This window comes from Borostomias antarcticus (genome assembly GCF_949987555.1).
Source record: "Borostomias antarcticus genome assembly, chromosome: 1".
NCBI lineage: Eukaryota > Metazoa > Chordata > Actinopteri > Stomiiformes > Stomiidae > Borostomias > Borostomias antarcticus.
The window spans coordinates 43388864-43405107 of NC_140234.1; the positions used below are offsets into that span (position 1 = coordinate 43388864).

A 16244-nucleotide genomic window follows, 5' to 3' on the forward strand; every position below is an offset into this window, starting at 1 on the left:
GTTTTGCACGTCTTTTCAATATTGATGATAGTTGTTTTTTAAACATCTTTTCAACAGAAAAATGCTCACTGGGACTCTTCTTGTATAGATTTAGTAGCTATACTATAGCCTTTCCTGATAAAGACAATGCCCACTGCAGCAGTGCAGTCATTTGGTCCTTTCCCAGGCCTGTGCGGCTTTGGGAACACCTTGGGGCGGGGTGATAAGGTGTGCGATGGTACATAAGGAAGGTCAAAATGCAGCATGGTTTTGTGAGTGCATCTGGAGATTCGGACACAACATGAAGGCCCTTATTTTCCTGGCTTTAATGTAAAGAAAAATCTATAACCAGTCAGACAAATCAATAGAATGAAATATCCTCACACATTGATTGTTTGATGTTTTGTTCTGTGGTACAGGTTAAATAGCCTACTGTATATTTGCTGCGGAACTCTACATCTTGTCACCAACCTTTGTTTCAGTTGCTGCCCCTGTGGAGGATGAGAGGGTTGTTGGAGGGTATGAGTGCCCTGCACACTCTGTCCCCTATCAGGCCTCTCTGAACGCTGGCTACCACTTCTGCGGTGGCTCCCTGATCGCCAGCCAGTGGGTTGTGTCTGCTGCTCACTGCTATAAGTCGTAAGTCCAGACAAGGGTGTTAAATTTAATAGATAAATATATTATAGGTCTACCAATCATGTTTAGGCTAATTTCTGCTTTGTGAAAGAGTAGGTAATCAAACCAAAAACACCTGGAGGATGTGTGAGCAAATCTTAAATATTGTGATTTATAGCCTCCATTATAAGTTTATCCATGTTCTCACCTCCAGCCGTATCAGCGTCCGTCTGGGTGAACACAACATCAACGTGAACGAGGGCACCGAGCAGTTCATCAACTCCGCCAAGGTCATCAAGCACCCCCGCTACAACAGCAGAAACCTGGACAACGACATCATGCTGATCAAGCTGAGCAAGCCCGCCACCCTCAACAGCTACGTGAAGACGGTCAGCCTGCTGTCTCGCTGCGATGTGGCTGATGAGAACTGCATGGTGTCCGTATGGGGCAACACCATCACCAACGGCAGTGAGTAGGAGGCGTGAGGGACCACAGGGACACAGGAGGAAGAACCGAGGAGCGTGTGCTTGAATAGTAATATGGTATTTACACAGAACATGTTAGACTGGTGACTGGGTTTGAGGAGGAGGGGAAAGTGTGTGGGGTTTGGTGTTAAGGTTCTGCAGGGAGTTTCCACAAGGCTTTGTAGCAGGCCTACTATACTCAACCTACAATGGATTTTACCTTAGTGCTAGGTCTTAAGAAAACACACCTGTGAAGTATGGTGTACGATATTTGAGTTGATTTCACCTTCCACATCAGTGACCCTGTTGTGAAGCAGTAGTTTGTTGAGGAAGTTGGTGAGTCTGGCACAGCAAATTGATCCATTCCTTTTCCTGGCCTTCCCGAGACCGCTTCCCTGATAAGCTGCAGTGCCTGAGGCAACCCATGATCGATCGCATGATCTGCCAGAATGCCTACCCCCATCTGTTCACTCAGAACATGGTCTGCTCCGGATTCATGCATGGAGGAGCCAGCAGCTGCCAGGTTAGTCCAGCCTAACAACTTATAAAACAGGGCAAAAGTGAAGCACGTGTATTTGACTTCTATCACTGGACAGCATTTCTTTCAATCAATCATGTCTTGAATGTTTAGACTAGCAAGTAAAGAATGAATTCTCTCATTTTTTTCTCTCACTTCTGAGTGTATAGTATTACTACATTCACTATAATTTGTATCCTCAATATTATCTTAGTACTGTTCTTTATGAATGTATATTCACTGTACTTTCTATAGGCCTATTGTATAATTTCTTTCTCTCTGTGTACCAGGGTGACTCCGGTGGCCCTCTGGTGTGTAATGGTGAGCTGCAAGGTGTGGTGTCCTGGTGTGTACGCCCGTGTGTGCTGGTACAACAGCTGGATCAGCAGCACCATGCAAAGCAACTAGGCACAAACATACACAAACATGCCACCCCACAAATATTCAGGCAGACCCTATGACTAAAACGACTGAAAGTTACACAGACAAAAACAACAACATTTCACTTACCCAAGTCACTTCACCAGTTCATATCACCTTCTCTGATCATGTTATTCATACATACACTAACATATGTTTGGATAAATATGTTTGGTTAAATACAGAACATCAGGAAAAATGTCTGAAGAAGGGCTTGTAGCCCGAAACGTCACCTCGGTGTTCAATTAAATATTCCTGGGAGCATATTTCTGGTGTGCAGACTCTATTTTTCCTAATCAGTTCATTTTTCTGTCTAGCACCCAGTTTTAAACATTTTGGATGTGCGTGCCTTTGTCCATTATTATATTATAAGTGCTAAAATCAATAAAATAACATAATTGAAACTGTGTATTTCATTTATTTCCAGATAATCTTTTCCAAACCATATCAAAAATAAACATACAGACTGAATTCCAGGGCAATACAGTGTATCCACAGTATAGATACCGTACTTGAAGATGGAAACCACCGAATAGCATAATGGGAACTGCAGGTCAGTGCCACAGCTGTTTGGTGTTGTGCACTTCTCCTCTCTTTGACTTTTTGATGTCTTTGTTAGGTCGGTCTCCACATGCTTTCCACGTTTACTACAGTTTACGGTGACATTAAGGTGACCCAGCTGCCTCATTTTTGTTCTCTAGCTCCCTATCTTGAATTTCAAGCTGTTTTTCCAACCGCTCCAGCCAGACGCTGATCCTGGTTCTTCAAGACATGGGTGTGCTTGCACCAGTGCTGAGGCAACAGCTTCAAATTCCGCATTTGTTGGGTAAACTTTCAAGGCATACATTGTCTCAGCCAACCTCTCAAGGATGTCATGATGAGTTCCTTCGTCATATTGAGGCGTGTTCCATCCCTGAGGAGCAAGTTCCCTTGACGCAGTCTATATTTTACATCTACAGATAATTTAGGTATATCAAATACCTCTGGCCACTGTTGCTGTGTTTCCTTAGATGAGTGGGAGAGGATCTCCGTGTCTCTCTGGGTGTGGTAGAATGGGCACAAGGTTAAGCACTGGGATGATTTCAAGTTTCTCATGTAGCTCCGATATGTATGTGAGATTGATTTTGCCTGGTTTTAATGATTTGCCTGGTTTTAATGATTTTGCCTGGTTAAATAAAGGTTAAATAAAAAATCGGCGCTCTCCGCTTTGTTTAGCCTACTCACTGCTGCCGCCCATGTCGGGGATGATGCATTACATCTTAAATGGTGTTGAGAGACTTTAAGATGTTATGCATCATCCCCGACATGGGCGGCAGCAGTGAGTAGGCTAAACAAAGCGGAGAGCGCCGATTCGCCGGTAGAAGAAGACAGTCGATGCGCTGTGGATATAAAACATTTAAGTGTACAAATTTGCCTTTTATTTGAAAGGTGGGGGACTACAAACTGTAGCGACTTAGGAGAAAAGGCTTTCATCTTTCCAACGATGTGTTTACTTTGGTGAGTAACGAAACGGTTTTGTCTGTAGAATCGGACGACCGGGCCGATGAAGCGCTTTCATAGGCAAATTGCATTGAGAGTAACAGGGCGTTATCCGTAGGATATTGTCCAGGAATTTACATCCAAACACCTTAAACCTTTGTCCTCTCACTTCTCTTGTAATTCATCACCTCCCCCCAAGTATTCATCAAGTCCCCTGCAACCCCTAGTTTCAATCTCCCTTTGTAATTGTAAACACCTCAACTCTCCCCCCTTTGTAATTATAAACACCCCCTCTGCCTCGCTCTTCCTCATCTCTTTGTTTAAGTCAGAAGGGCCACACCTTCGTCTTCCTCGTCCTGATTCAGACCTTTCACATGTCTGTACTCTTGGCCACGCCTGCCATTTCACATGACGTGCAATGAGTTAGCCAATCACATCCTAGAAGGACTTTACCTGTGTTTTGACTGCATATAAGCCACAGCTAGAAGAGGCTTGTAGCACCCGATAATGTAATAATCAACCGATAATGTAATAACGCCTGATAATGTAATAAAAGTTTGACTTAAGTCCATCGAAAATGTAATAAAACCTGATAATGTAATAACTTAACCAATAATGTAATAAAATGTCCTGACTGATAATGTAATACAATTTTTCTGATAATGTAATACCTTATTACATTATTGGTCAAGTTATTACATTATCAGGTGGGTCTTTTTTTTTCAAAACTGGTAATGTAATACTTGACTGATAATGTAATAATTTAAAAAGTGAATGAATAATACTGTTAGGGTACTTTGTGGTATACTTTAGCGTACTTTGTGGTACTTGTGGTATACTTTGGTGTGTCTCATGATACATTGCAGTATACTTTGGGGTGCTTTGAGGTACTTTGTGGTATACTTTGGGGTACTCTGTGGTATACTTTTCAGTACTTTGCAGTACTTTGTGGTATACTTTGGGGTACACAGCAATACTTTGCAGTACTCTGCAGTATACTTTGGGGTACTTTGAGGTACTCTGCGGAATACTTTGAGGTACTTTGTGGTGTGCTTTGGAGTACTTTGCGGTACTTAGTGGTATACTTTGGGGTACTTTGTAGTACTTTGCAGTACTTTGTGGTATACTTTGGGGTACTTTGAGGTACTTTGCGGTACTCCGCGGAATACTTTGAGGTACGTTGTGGTGTGCTTTGGAGTACTTTGCGGTACTAAGTGGTATACTTTGGGGTACTTTGTAGTACTTTGCAGTACTTTGTGGTATACTTGGGGTACACAGCAATACTTTGCAGTACTCTGCAGTATACTTTGGGGTACTTTGAGGTACTTTGCGGTACTCTGCGGAATACTTTGAGGTACTTTGTGGTGTGCTTTGGAGTACTTTGCGGTACTTAGTGGTATACTTTGGGGTTCTTTGTAGTACTTTGCAGTACTTTGCAGTAAACTTTGGGTACTTTGCAGTATACTTTGGGGTACTTTGTGGTATACATTGAGGTACTACTTTGCTGTATACTTTGGGGTACTTTGCTGTATACTTCGGGGTACTTTGGTATTTTGCAATATTTTGCAGTACTTTGCGCTTTACTTTGGAGTACTTTGCGGTACTTTGTGGTATACTTTGGAGTACTTTGAGGTACTTTGTGGTATACTTTGGAGTACTTTGAGGTACTTGGTGATTAGTAGGGCCCTTCAAAAAGGGGTTCAGTATTTTATCTTAACCTATATAGTAGGAGACAGGATTTAATTTAAGACATAGATTTAATAATATGAATTGAAAGCAAAGTGTATGAGGCAAATTATGTGAGGCTGCTGTTCATCAACTATAGTTAAGAGCTGCTATCCATTGACTATATTTCAGATTGCAATACCATACCAACTTCTTATTAGCATGAACTACCCTTTATCCTCACATGTCACCTACCTCTCCAGAGCACATGAGACAAATGGATGGAAGTGAGGTCTGAAGATGTGTTTATGGGGAAAACCAATGAGGTGCACACAATAACTGACATTCAGTGCCACATTGCCCGTTTGTTTATACAAACATTTTATCATGTTATTCCAGTTTTTCGGATAGCCATAGATGTTTTAAAAATCATAATTGCACTAGCCTACACAGGCATTACATTAATGAGGACAGAATTAGTGAGGACAGAATGTAAGGTAGGCCTACTCTATAAATCCAGACAGTACCAGCACCTTCAGGCCAGATTTGTGGACAAGCCCATCCTGAAGCTAATCAAGGATGTCCAGACCAGACACCAGATTGATCTTGTAGATATGAATAGATGGAAAGTATGGTATAGCAAAGCCACATAAAGATATATTCCAATGGTGCCAGACATCTTCAGTAGATATTTCTGGCTTAAGCAGCTGACAGGGAAAGGTAGCAATGAAATAGCCAAACAAACAACCACATTTATATTAAACATGGTCCTCATACAGTAATCCAAAATGACCAAGGTGCTGAGGGAACTCATGCAGTAGCTTAAAGTAAAGATCAATGAAATTTCCCCTTATCATCCACAAAGTCAAAGAAAAGTAGAGAGTATGCATCGAATATTGCATAAAAATATGTTGTATGATCTAGGGAACTTAGAGGGTGAAGGAGTAAACATAGCATATTCAAGTCAAAGTTTTATCGGTAACATGCAACATACCCTGACAATGAGCAGTGATGTTTCCACTAGCTGCTAAATATGTACACTAGGCAAAGTAAAAAGGAGAAACGTACTATACACACCAAACATATAAATATGTAAACCAAGTCCAAAATACAAAATATTTATTAATGGAATGAAATAAAATGAGCTGAGATGACATATGAAATTGGACAGTTCACCTAAATAGAGAAGTATACATATGGATCTAGAGAGAGTAAATGTATGTATATTCACGTTTATTTACAGAATGTAGATTTTTATAATCTAGCAGGTATAAATATACAGTGCTGTTGTGCAGAGTATAGTACTGAGTTAAGGACAGAGATGAGCAGAGTGTACTCATTCCGGATGTGGATGGTCTGAAGGTAGAAGCTTCTTCTGAGCCTCTGTGAGTTGATCTTCTTCAGTAGGCAGTACCTGAGCAGAGAGAAGAGGCTGTTGTCCGGGTGGCTGGGATGTTTCAACATTCTCCTGACCTTGGTCCTGCAGCGCCGTGTGATGTCCTGGAGGTGTGGGAGATATGTTCTGCTGACCAAACACTCTCTACAGTGACTTGTCCTGCATGGTGTTGCTTCCATAGCATGTTGGTAGTGTTGATGTTCTCAGTCAGACACCCTCTCAATCATGCATATACAGGAATGTTTGTTGTCCATGTCTGGAGATCTGTACATCAATATACTGTACTTTTAAATACACTGTCTCCACAGGGGTCCTACTGCTGTTCAGGCAATTGGCCGCTCCTGCTTCCTGCTAGTCCACTAGAATCACTTTCATCTTCCTGCTTCCTGCTGTAGTCCACTAGCATCTCCATTATCTTACTGACGTTCAGGTGGAGGTTGTTGTCCTGACAACATTTAGTTTGGCATGCCACCTCCTCCAAGTAGGCCTTCTCATTATTGTTGGAGATCAGGCCTACCGCAGCTGTGTCATCAGTGAATTGATAATTGAGCTGGAATTGTAGGTAACTATGCAGTCGTGTTTGTACAGAGGATATGAAACAGCCCAGTGTTGAAGGTGAGAGGGTGACTTTCTCCAGTGTTTAGGGTGAGAGAAGATGATGCCCACTCTCGCCCCCTGAGGTCTGCCCGTCAGGAAGTTGAGGATCCAACTGTGCAGGAAGGGTTTAATCTCCAATCTCCATCCTGCGTTTGGAGATGAGTATGGGGAGTTATGGTATTGCAATCTGAAATATAGTCGATGGACAGCAGCCTCACATAATTTGCCTCATACACTTTGCTTTCAATTCATAGAATTAAATCAGTTCCTGTCTCCTACTATATAGGCTAAGATAAAATACTGAACCCCTTTTTGAAGGGCCCTACTAATCACTAAGTATCTCAAAGTACTCCAAAGTATACCACAAAGTACTCCAAAGTATAGCGCAAAGTACTCCAAAGTATACAGCAAAGTACCCCAAAGTATACAGCAAAGTACCACAAAGTACCCCAAAGCATACTGAAAAGTACCTCTGTATACCACAAATTACCACACATTACTGCAAAGTATGGGTAAGTACCTCAATGTATACCACAAAGTACTTCAAAGTACTCCAAAGTATAACGCAAAGTACCCAAAGCTTACTGCAAAGTACTGCAGAGTACCGCAAAGTACTCCAAAGCAGACCACAAAGTACCTCAAAGTATTCCGCAAAGTACCGCAAAGTACTGCAAAGTACCCCAACGTTTACTGCAAACTACTGCAAAATATCAAAGTACCTCAAAGTACCCCAAAGTATACTGCAGAGTACTGCAAAATATTTGCTGTGTACCACAAAGTATACCACAAAGTACTGCAAAGTATACCACAGAGTACCCCAAAGTATACCACAAGTACCACAAAGTACTCCAAAGCACACCACAAAGTACCTCAAAGTATTCCGCAGAGTACCGCAAAGTACCTCAAAGTACCCCAAAGTATACTGCAGAGTACTGCAAAGTATTGCTGTGTACCCCAAAGTATACCACAAAGTACTGCAAAGTACTGCAAAGTACTACAAAGTACCCCAAAGTATACCACTAAGTTCCGCAAAGTACTCCAAAGCACACCACAAAGTTCCTCAAAGTATTCCGCAGAGTACCTCAAAGTACCCCAAAGTATACTGCAGAGTACTGCAAAGTATTGCTGTGTACCCCAAAGTATACCACAAAGTACTGCAAAGTACTGCAAAGTATACCACAGAGTACCCCAAAGTATACCACAAAGTACCTCAAAGCACACCAAAGTATACTGCAAAGTATCATGAGACACATCAAATTATACCACAAGTACCACAGCGTACGCCAAAGTATACCACAAAGTACCCTAACAGTATTATTCATTCACTTTTTAAATTATTACATTATCAGTAAAGTATAACATTACCAGTTTTGAAAAAAAAAGACCCACCTGATAATGTAATAACTTGACCAATAATGTAATAAGGTATTACATTATCAGAAAAATGGTATTACATTATCAGTCAGGACATTTTATTACATTATTGGTTAAGTTATTACATTATCAGGTTTTATTACATTTTCGATTGACTTAAGTCAAACTTTTATTACATTATCGGGCGTTATTACATTATCGGTTGATTATTACATTATCGGGTGCTACAAGGCTGAATTCACTTCTCTGACGAAACCACCTTTGTTGCGTTGTTCAGGAAGTCCTTGCGCACGTATTGTTTTTCACAATAAACCAGACTTAACCTTTTGAACGTATCTTGGTAAATCTTTTGACTAGACCAGTTTAAAATACTATCACAGATATCGCCCTGGACCAGGTCTAATAGGAACTATGTCCTCTAGAACATCATGCATGAGGTCAGGAGAGTAACATCTAACAGCATGAAAGTACTCCAGTTTTGCAGTCAGTGGGCATGCTCCTTTCACACTATAGGTTCTACCCAGTGTTGGATCTTCCATCCCCTCCTGCACTTGCCTGTCATGCATGTCTTTGTGTCTGAGCTGAAAGGCACCAGAACATACTTCTTGCTCTTGAGTGTCACTTCTACTTGCCTTGCAGAACCTGCAGAATTTATCAACAGAGAAGTTCTCGTAGAATCCTGCTAGTGAATGGGCACCGAGATTATTGGCAGCTGCATATAAAACAGTTCCTTTCACACTTGCACCTAAGGGCTCTACTGTATGTACACACCATGCTTTTCTAGTGACATCAGATCATGAATAAGTGGGTCCAGCACTTTTTCATAACCACACTCTTTTACAGTGGTTGTGTTGCATAAAAGAGCAAGCTGGATAGAGTCGAGTGATGATCTATGTTTTGCTGGTACAGTATATTGACAATAACCCAGTATATACAGCACACATCTTATGCTTCTGATGTGTCTGATGTTCCTAAAGGATTGGCTACCTCAAAGTCATCAATGTAAAGGCCAAAGGCGATTGTAAACTGATCTTCAGTAAGAAGTATACACCATCTACATGAGTTCTGTATTCACCTGGAATGTGTACATCTTCTGACATGGCTTTATCTAACACATATGTCTTGCTCAACAACTTCTGTAGCATTTTCTGTATGGGAACATATACAACCGATTTCTTATCTTTGTCAATTACATATTCTACAGGCATTACCAATGGAAATTCTTTCAACACATACAATGCTCTCCTTTTAGTGGGTGCTAACGACCCATCTTTGACACAAAATGCAGTCATCACGTTAGTATCTGAAACAGCACTGCTCACCTGTCTCACAACTGACTCATCTCAGAATCATACTCCTTAAGGATCATCTTCACTTTATGATGCAAAAGTGGCTCCGACAATTTATGTATTTCACAAAGTTGTTTTATAACGTCTTGCACAGAATGTTCAGGTATGTGGAGGACAGTCTGCTTTTTTTTTTAAATGCTGCAAAGTTGCGCTCATTGTTTTCCTAAACCCTGAAGATCTATCTCACTTCTTCGCTGGCATCATCTTTCTCCTCAGTGTCAACAAGTGGCATTTGCTCGTCTGTAACATCACTCTTTGTTTTCATCACTTCTGTCATCATTAATTATTTCTGACTTAAACATCTCCCAGTTGTGTTCTCTGTACTCTTTACTTTTGTGTACATTGAAAGTTGAACACACACTGCTCAAAAAACTACAGCCTGCATATGGACACTGAACCTTTTAGTTAAAGGTATAATATGTAGTATGTGGATTATTTCCCCCATCTAGTGTCTAAAGATAAGAACTGCAACAACACAACGTATTGGTTGCCAAAATGCCAGAGAATGCACTGTTTCAGTCATACTGTGATAAGATCTTCACTCCGAGAGGAACATAACGTTACGCTAATCAGTAATCACAATGAAGTATTTCCGAGTGCCATGTAATAAGTTACGTTAGATGCAGTAGTGTGGAGATAACGTTAGGTCTGGCTATGCAGATTCCAAGAAAGATAACGATAGCTAGTTAGCTATCTTACCGGTCTAGTAGAAAAGTAGCCATGTCACCATGCGACTTTATCCCATGAAACTCCATAAACTCCGTCCAACGAGCAAAGGCTGGCCCGATATTTATCCGACTTTTGCTCCTTCTTCGGTCACTGAACTTTTGAGATTCGTATCGCACGGTTCACCGGGGCTCAGGCGGAGAAGCAGGACGACAAAACTCGACCATTTTACCAAACGTTTAGCTGAAAAGAGTGAGTGGAAGTGGACGGAAAAGCTGCCGTTTTATAGTTGCACACACACTTGATGCTAACCAACATCTATAATGCTGCTAATTCATGGAAGTATAACGTTTGCTGGCTACTGCTAATCTCACAGTGGTGAAGCTAGAATAGTACCTGGAAACCCAGCGCGCAGTACCAACGCTGTAATACTATTGGCTGGTATGATATCAACAGAGTGTCATTGTCGGGCTGTCAAAATTTCATAATGTAATAATTTCAGACAAAATATCTTTTTTTATGGAAAAGCAATACTTTTACTCTGCAGCCTTCGCAAAGCCCTATGGATGTATTATTTTTGAAAAAATGTTTATTTTAATCCACATATAACATATTATACCTTTAACTTTCAAGTGTCTAATTCGGAGGTGGGTGTTGTTGGCTCGGGGAATAGAAGAGGCACGTGACGTGATGGTCGCTCGGTTTGATGAAGGGGGCAGCGCGCCTGCGCTCCCGTTGAAACAGTGATGGTAGCATTGTGCGAACGTTAATGTTCACAGAGGTTAAAGTTCAGTTTCAGAGTTCACAAGTTGCAAATGTCTCATTCAAAACCTCTGCTCTCGCCAGAGGTGGATCGTTTGAAGAGTTTGTGGGAATTCATAAGACCCTAGTGTCGATGACAGAGATCTTAGCCGTTACGCATTCCACAGATACAGGCTGATTTTATCAACCAGGCACAAGCTTGGGTCCTGGGTCATGTGTTACTTGGAGGAACACAGACCCTGGCAGTTGAGGGTTACAAGAGAAAAACACGAGAGAGAGAAAACATGCCATCCCAGGGGTTAAATACCTGGCTACGGGAAGGGGTTTGGTCTTGTTGAGACCAAGGTGGGTGATTGGTCTTTGTTCCGCCGGAAGGGTGTCCCTTCACACTTACCTTAGTAGCAGAGAGATGAAGTGTGTCCTGTTTACATAGACAGGCACCTGATTGGTGACTTGATTCCCAAGTAACCCCCGCTCCCTGTCATAAAATGGGGGAGCCAATGTTCCCTTAAGGGGGCTCGAATCATCAAATATCCCGGTTATGGTTTCAGCATGATATTACATTTCTCCAACATACCTAATCAACTGATTCATGATTTTAGGTACAGACTGATACCAAACATGGCTAGGTGGACATATAATCAGTTATTTATAACACACAGTAACACTTGGTTACAAATACGATGCATCAACCCATTAACTTTATTCCCAGGTCTTATTCTCGTGGTGTTTGCATCACATGGTTGGGATGAAGCAATTTCACTTCATTAAAGAAACAAGACAAAGAAAGTCCTTTCTTTGTCTCACTTGTGTGAGTGGTCTGGATTGGAATGTGGCCTGGCCTGGGTTACTGGTTGCGGGGGATGGGGGGAGACAGGATGTGTTCTGAGGGTCTCTTATCAGGATCCCCAACATTCCAACATGAGTGAGATGTGTCTCACAATATGGTCAGTAAACTGTTTGTCATGTCCTACTCCACTACACCAGTTTAAAACCGACACAACACCACTAGATTTGAAAACCGGAATTGTTTAGAGGACACTTTGAGCTACAAAGTAAACTAAATTGTTTTTTATTGCTACCCGGAGGCACGGACTCCACCCCCCGCCAGAGAGGCTGGCTCCGCTCAGCAGCAGCTGCTGTCAATTAACAACCCAATGCACCTGTTAGCGGAGCCACTACAAGAGGACGCCGGAACCGTTGCTTGGGGCTTAGACATTCCTAGTGGTATGATCTAAGCTGTTGCTCTGGCCAAGGGATTGCTAAGCTAGTTAGCTATTCTGTGGAATGAGTGTTTGTTTTCCGTGGACTAATTCTGCCCTTATTTCTCCCTTTCACCCTGAAGGGTTCCACCGGCGTCCTCGCGCCTCTCCGGCTTCCACGCCGCGTCTCCTCGCCCTCCAGCCTCCACGCTGCTCTCCTCTTCTCTGGCTCCCATGCCGTGATTCCCCCTGGGCTTCCCTGGCTGTTCCCACCCTGGGCCAGCCGGCGCCCCTCCCTCAGGGCGTCTCCACCACTCCGTCTCCCCTCTCCGCGGCTCGCCGCCACTCTCCGCCACCAGGCCGCCTCATCCCGCACCCCTCTGGTTTCCACATCACACACACGCATCCATACATTCCCCCCATTAGTTTGCACCTTCCCTTTCAGTTGTGGCAATCGTTTCTCCCCCTTATTATTTAGGCTAAGTCCCACCTCTCTGTCTTTCTGTCGGGGGTTCAGGGTCCGGGTTCAGAGCCTAACATATAATGTGATATTGCCTAACATATAATGTGATATTGCCTAACATATAATGTGATATTGTAGGATATAAGGTGATATTTCAGGTTATAAGGTGATACTGTATCTGTGCCACAGACCTCTGAATGAGGCTATGCTTGTGGCTCTGGAGGGAGGGCCATTTCATGAGCAAATTAAAAAGTGACGGATGGTGGATTACAGTAGAAGGGAGGGAGGGAGATTTTTTTTTAAAGGAGGAGCAATACAACATTGAGGCACAAATTTAGTTAGATGGATGGATAGATGGATATCCCTGAAGGGAAACTCACTTCATATCCACCTAGGGCCTGCCTACAGTATCTATCTATCTATCCATCTATCCATCCATCTATCCATCCATCCATCCATCCATCCATCCATCTTTGTGCCTCTTTAGTGAAAGAGAGAGAGAAATATATATGGTCTGTGTTTCCATGTATTTGTATATGTGTGTAATTATTTTGTGGTATCATGCATCAAATATTACAATAATCTATATACTGTAATAGTGGCCATTTTTTATTGCCTTCTTGCTGCAAACATGATGACCCCCCACTTTCTCTCTCTCCCTTTCTCCCTCCACCTGTTCCAACTTTCACACATTCTGTACTGTGTGGAAAGTTCTGACAGCCTGCAGTTGTCCTGCCTCTGAGAGTCAACACACTGTGTGTGTGTGTGTGTGTGTGTGTGTATGTGTGTGTGTGTGTGTGTGTGTGTGTGTGTGTGTGTGTGTGTGTGTGTGTGTGTGTGTGTGTGTGTGTGGGTGGGTGTGTGTATATGTGTGCATGTCGTGTACAATTTCCAATAATCTATGCAGCGGTCTCCTATGAGTCCATCATAGCGGTCAACCTGGATCCATTAGAAGCCCATGCGGTGACAGAGTGGTGATGGAATGTTCCAGTAGAATTTAGTGGTGGACTGGTCAAGCAGAGGTCAGCTGTTGAGAGCTGAACTGGATCAATGTCTCTATATCTGTTTCCCGTGGTCTTCCATGCTCAGCAGCTTCCCCTTACAGAATGCTGTGTGTGTGTGTGTGTGTGTGTGTGTGTGTGTGTGTGTGTGTGTGTGTGTGTGTGTGTGTGTGTGTGTGTTCTTCAGACACACTGGAACATTTCGATCTGACCTGTAAACAGATGTGTCTGCTTTAAAGATAATGTGTCTGCTTGTGTGTGTGTTTGTGTTTACATGTATATGATTTCAAACTGAGTGTAAACTACTATGCAAGGCATGATACTCACACCTCACCAGTGTTAATTTTGACAGCAAATTTTGATTTAGTTTTAGTCATAGTCTTTTGACTAAAATTCTATTTAGTTTTAGCTATATTTTAGTAATCTGAATTGTTTTAGTTTTTGTATAGTTTTAGTTGACTAAATAGCATTAAGATTGTAGTCGACTAAATCTACAGTAGATTTAGTTGACTAAAATCAAATGGGTTTACCTAAAGAGTAATGCATTATTTAACCATTTCTCTAGAATTTCCAAACTCATATATACACTTAGAGGAAACATATATTAGACTGATGGACAAAGCTACTGAATGAATACATTTCTATGCGCTCTCTTTGCCTGTGTTCAGGATTTTTCAGTGTGAGCCACAACTTTCACAGAAATCTCAGCATTCTGATTGGATCTTTAGTTTCTATAGATCTATAGTTTTTATTTAGTTATTGTCTCGTGCCGATAACTAAATAAAGGTTGTTGATGAATAATCTTTGTCAGTTTTCGTCAACGAAATTAACACTGCACCCCACACGCAAGATCACAGCTTCAGAGATTACAACCATAGTGTGCGTGTGTGTGTGTGTGTGTGTGTGTGTGCGTGCGTGTGTGTGTGTGTGTGTGTGTGTGTGTGTGTGTGTGTGTGTGTGTGAAAGACAAAGAGTGTGTGTGAATAATCTGTGCCATGACATCACCACGGCACCGGTAGGCATGTCTGGGTAAATATAGACCTGGTCCCTCACTATATCCCGTGCCCTGCTCCTCTGTCAATCACAACTCAAACAGAAGAACAGAGACAGAACAAGGTAGGGGAATGGGAGAGAGATATGAGCTGGGAGAGAGAGAGATGAGTTGGGATAGAAAGATGCTAGGATAGAGAGAGATGCTGGGAGATAGAGAGGGACTAAGGCATGGACTGTAATCAGATACATTTTTTTAACACAATTTCCCCTATCACCAAAGTGCCCCACCAAACACTCTGTGTGTGTGTACGTATGTGTATGCATTTGCATTGTTGAACTTGCAGAGTCCAAACCCCCCAGTGAGTGACCATCCCGGTGTCCTGGTGTGTGTGTGTGTACAGCATGGGTGTTTATTTGTACGTGTTATACTGTGTCTGTGGGAAGTAGTGTTACAGTGTCAGTACCTCGTCAGAGCAGCAGGGGGAGGTAGTCGGTCACCTGGGCTCGACTGCTGACGTTGGTGGCTTTCTATCAAGCCTGTCAATGTTGCTGTCAAATACAATTCAACACACCCAGGGCAGTTTGTGCTTGATTGTTTTTTGTTCTCACATCTTTTCTTGAAAGACAGATTCATCGATTTACTAATGATTAATGATCTCATGTAACGAGTCAGTGATTTTTGTTCCAGTCTGTGGGGGATGTGTATGTGGGTGAATGTGTGCCTGTTGAGACACTAGTTGTCTGCCCCGTTGGTGCCTTTGTCCCTTGTTCTTTGGGACGGTTCTTTGTCGTTAATGGGGAACTTATTGCATTCCCGTAACACGCATGTGCGCAGGCACACACATGCATACAAAAACATGCCCTCAGATTTTGCTGTCATTGCTCCTGTTCATTAGGTAAATCCAGAAGGGTGGGAGGACTTCAAAACAAATTTTCAATTTAATTCTAACTTTATTTGAAATCTTAACCAGCTTAATAAACAAATACAAGGAGATGGAAAGTTGATCTGAGCAATAGCTGCACAGATACAGATTTAAAAAATATGATTGAAAATGTAATTGTGTGTGTGTGTGTGTGTCTGTGTGTGTGTGTGTGTGTGTGTGTGTGTGTGTGTGTGTGTGTGTGTGTGTGTGTGTGTGTGTGTGTGTGTGTGCGTATTTCTGTTTGTCTGCATGTGTGTGTGTGTCTGGGTGTGTGTGTCAGAATGTGACACTGCTGAGACGTGACACCTCACTGTCTGGAGTGCTGTAGAGTATCGGTGTGTGTGTGTGTGTGTGTGTGTGTGTGTGTGTGTGTGTGTGT

At 42.2% G+C, this 16244-nt stretch overlaps 1 protein-coding gene across 1 annotated transcript; it reads left to right on the top strand.

Annotated features, from left to right (window-relative positions):
* Window positions 1-126: 126 nt before the first annotated feature.
* LOC311307044 (trypsin-3-like) lies at window positions 127-12728 on the top strand (the record flags this gene model as incomplete). The annotated part of the gene is made up of 6 exons (XM_084435788.1): window positions 127-217; window positions 462-618; window positions 809-1062; window positions 1445-1581; window positions 1866-1921; window positions 12629-12728. 6 exons carry the CDS (start codon window positions 127-129, stop codon window positions 12726-12728), a joined length of 795 nt encoding a protein of 264 aa, XP_084291914.1.
* Window positions 12729-16244: the final 3516 nt, after the last annotated feature.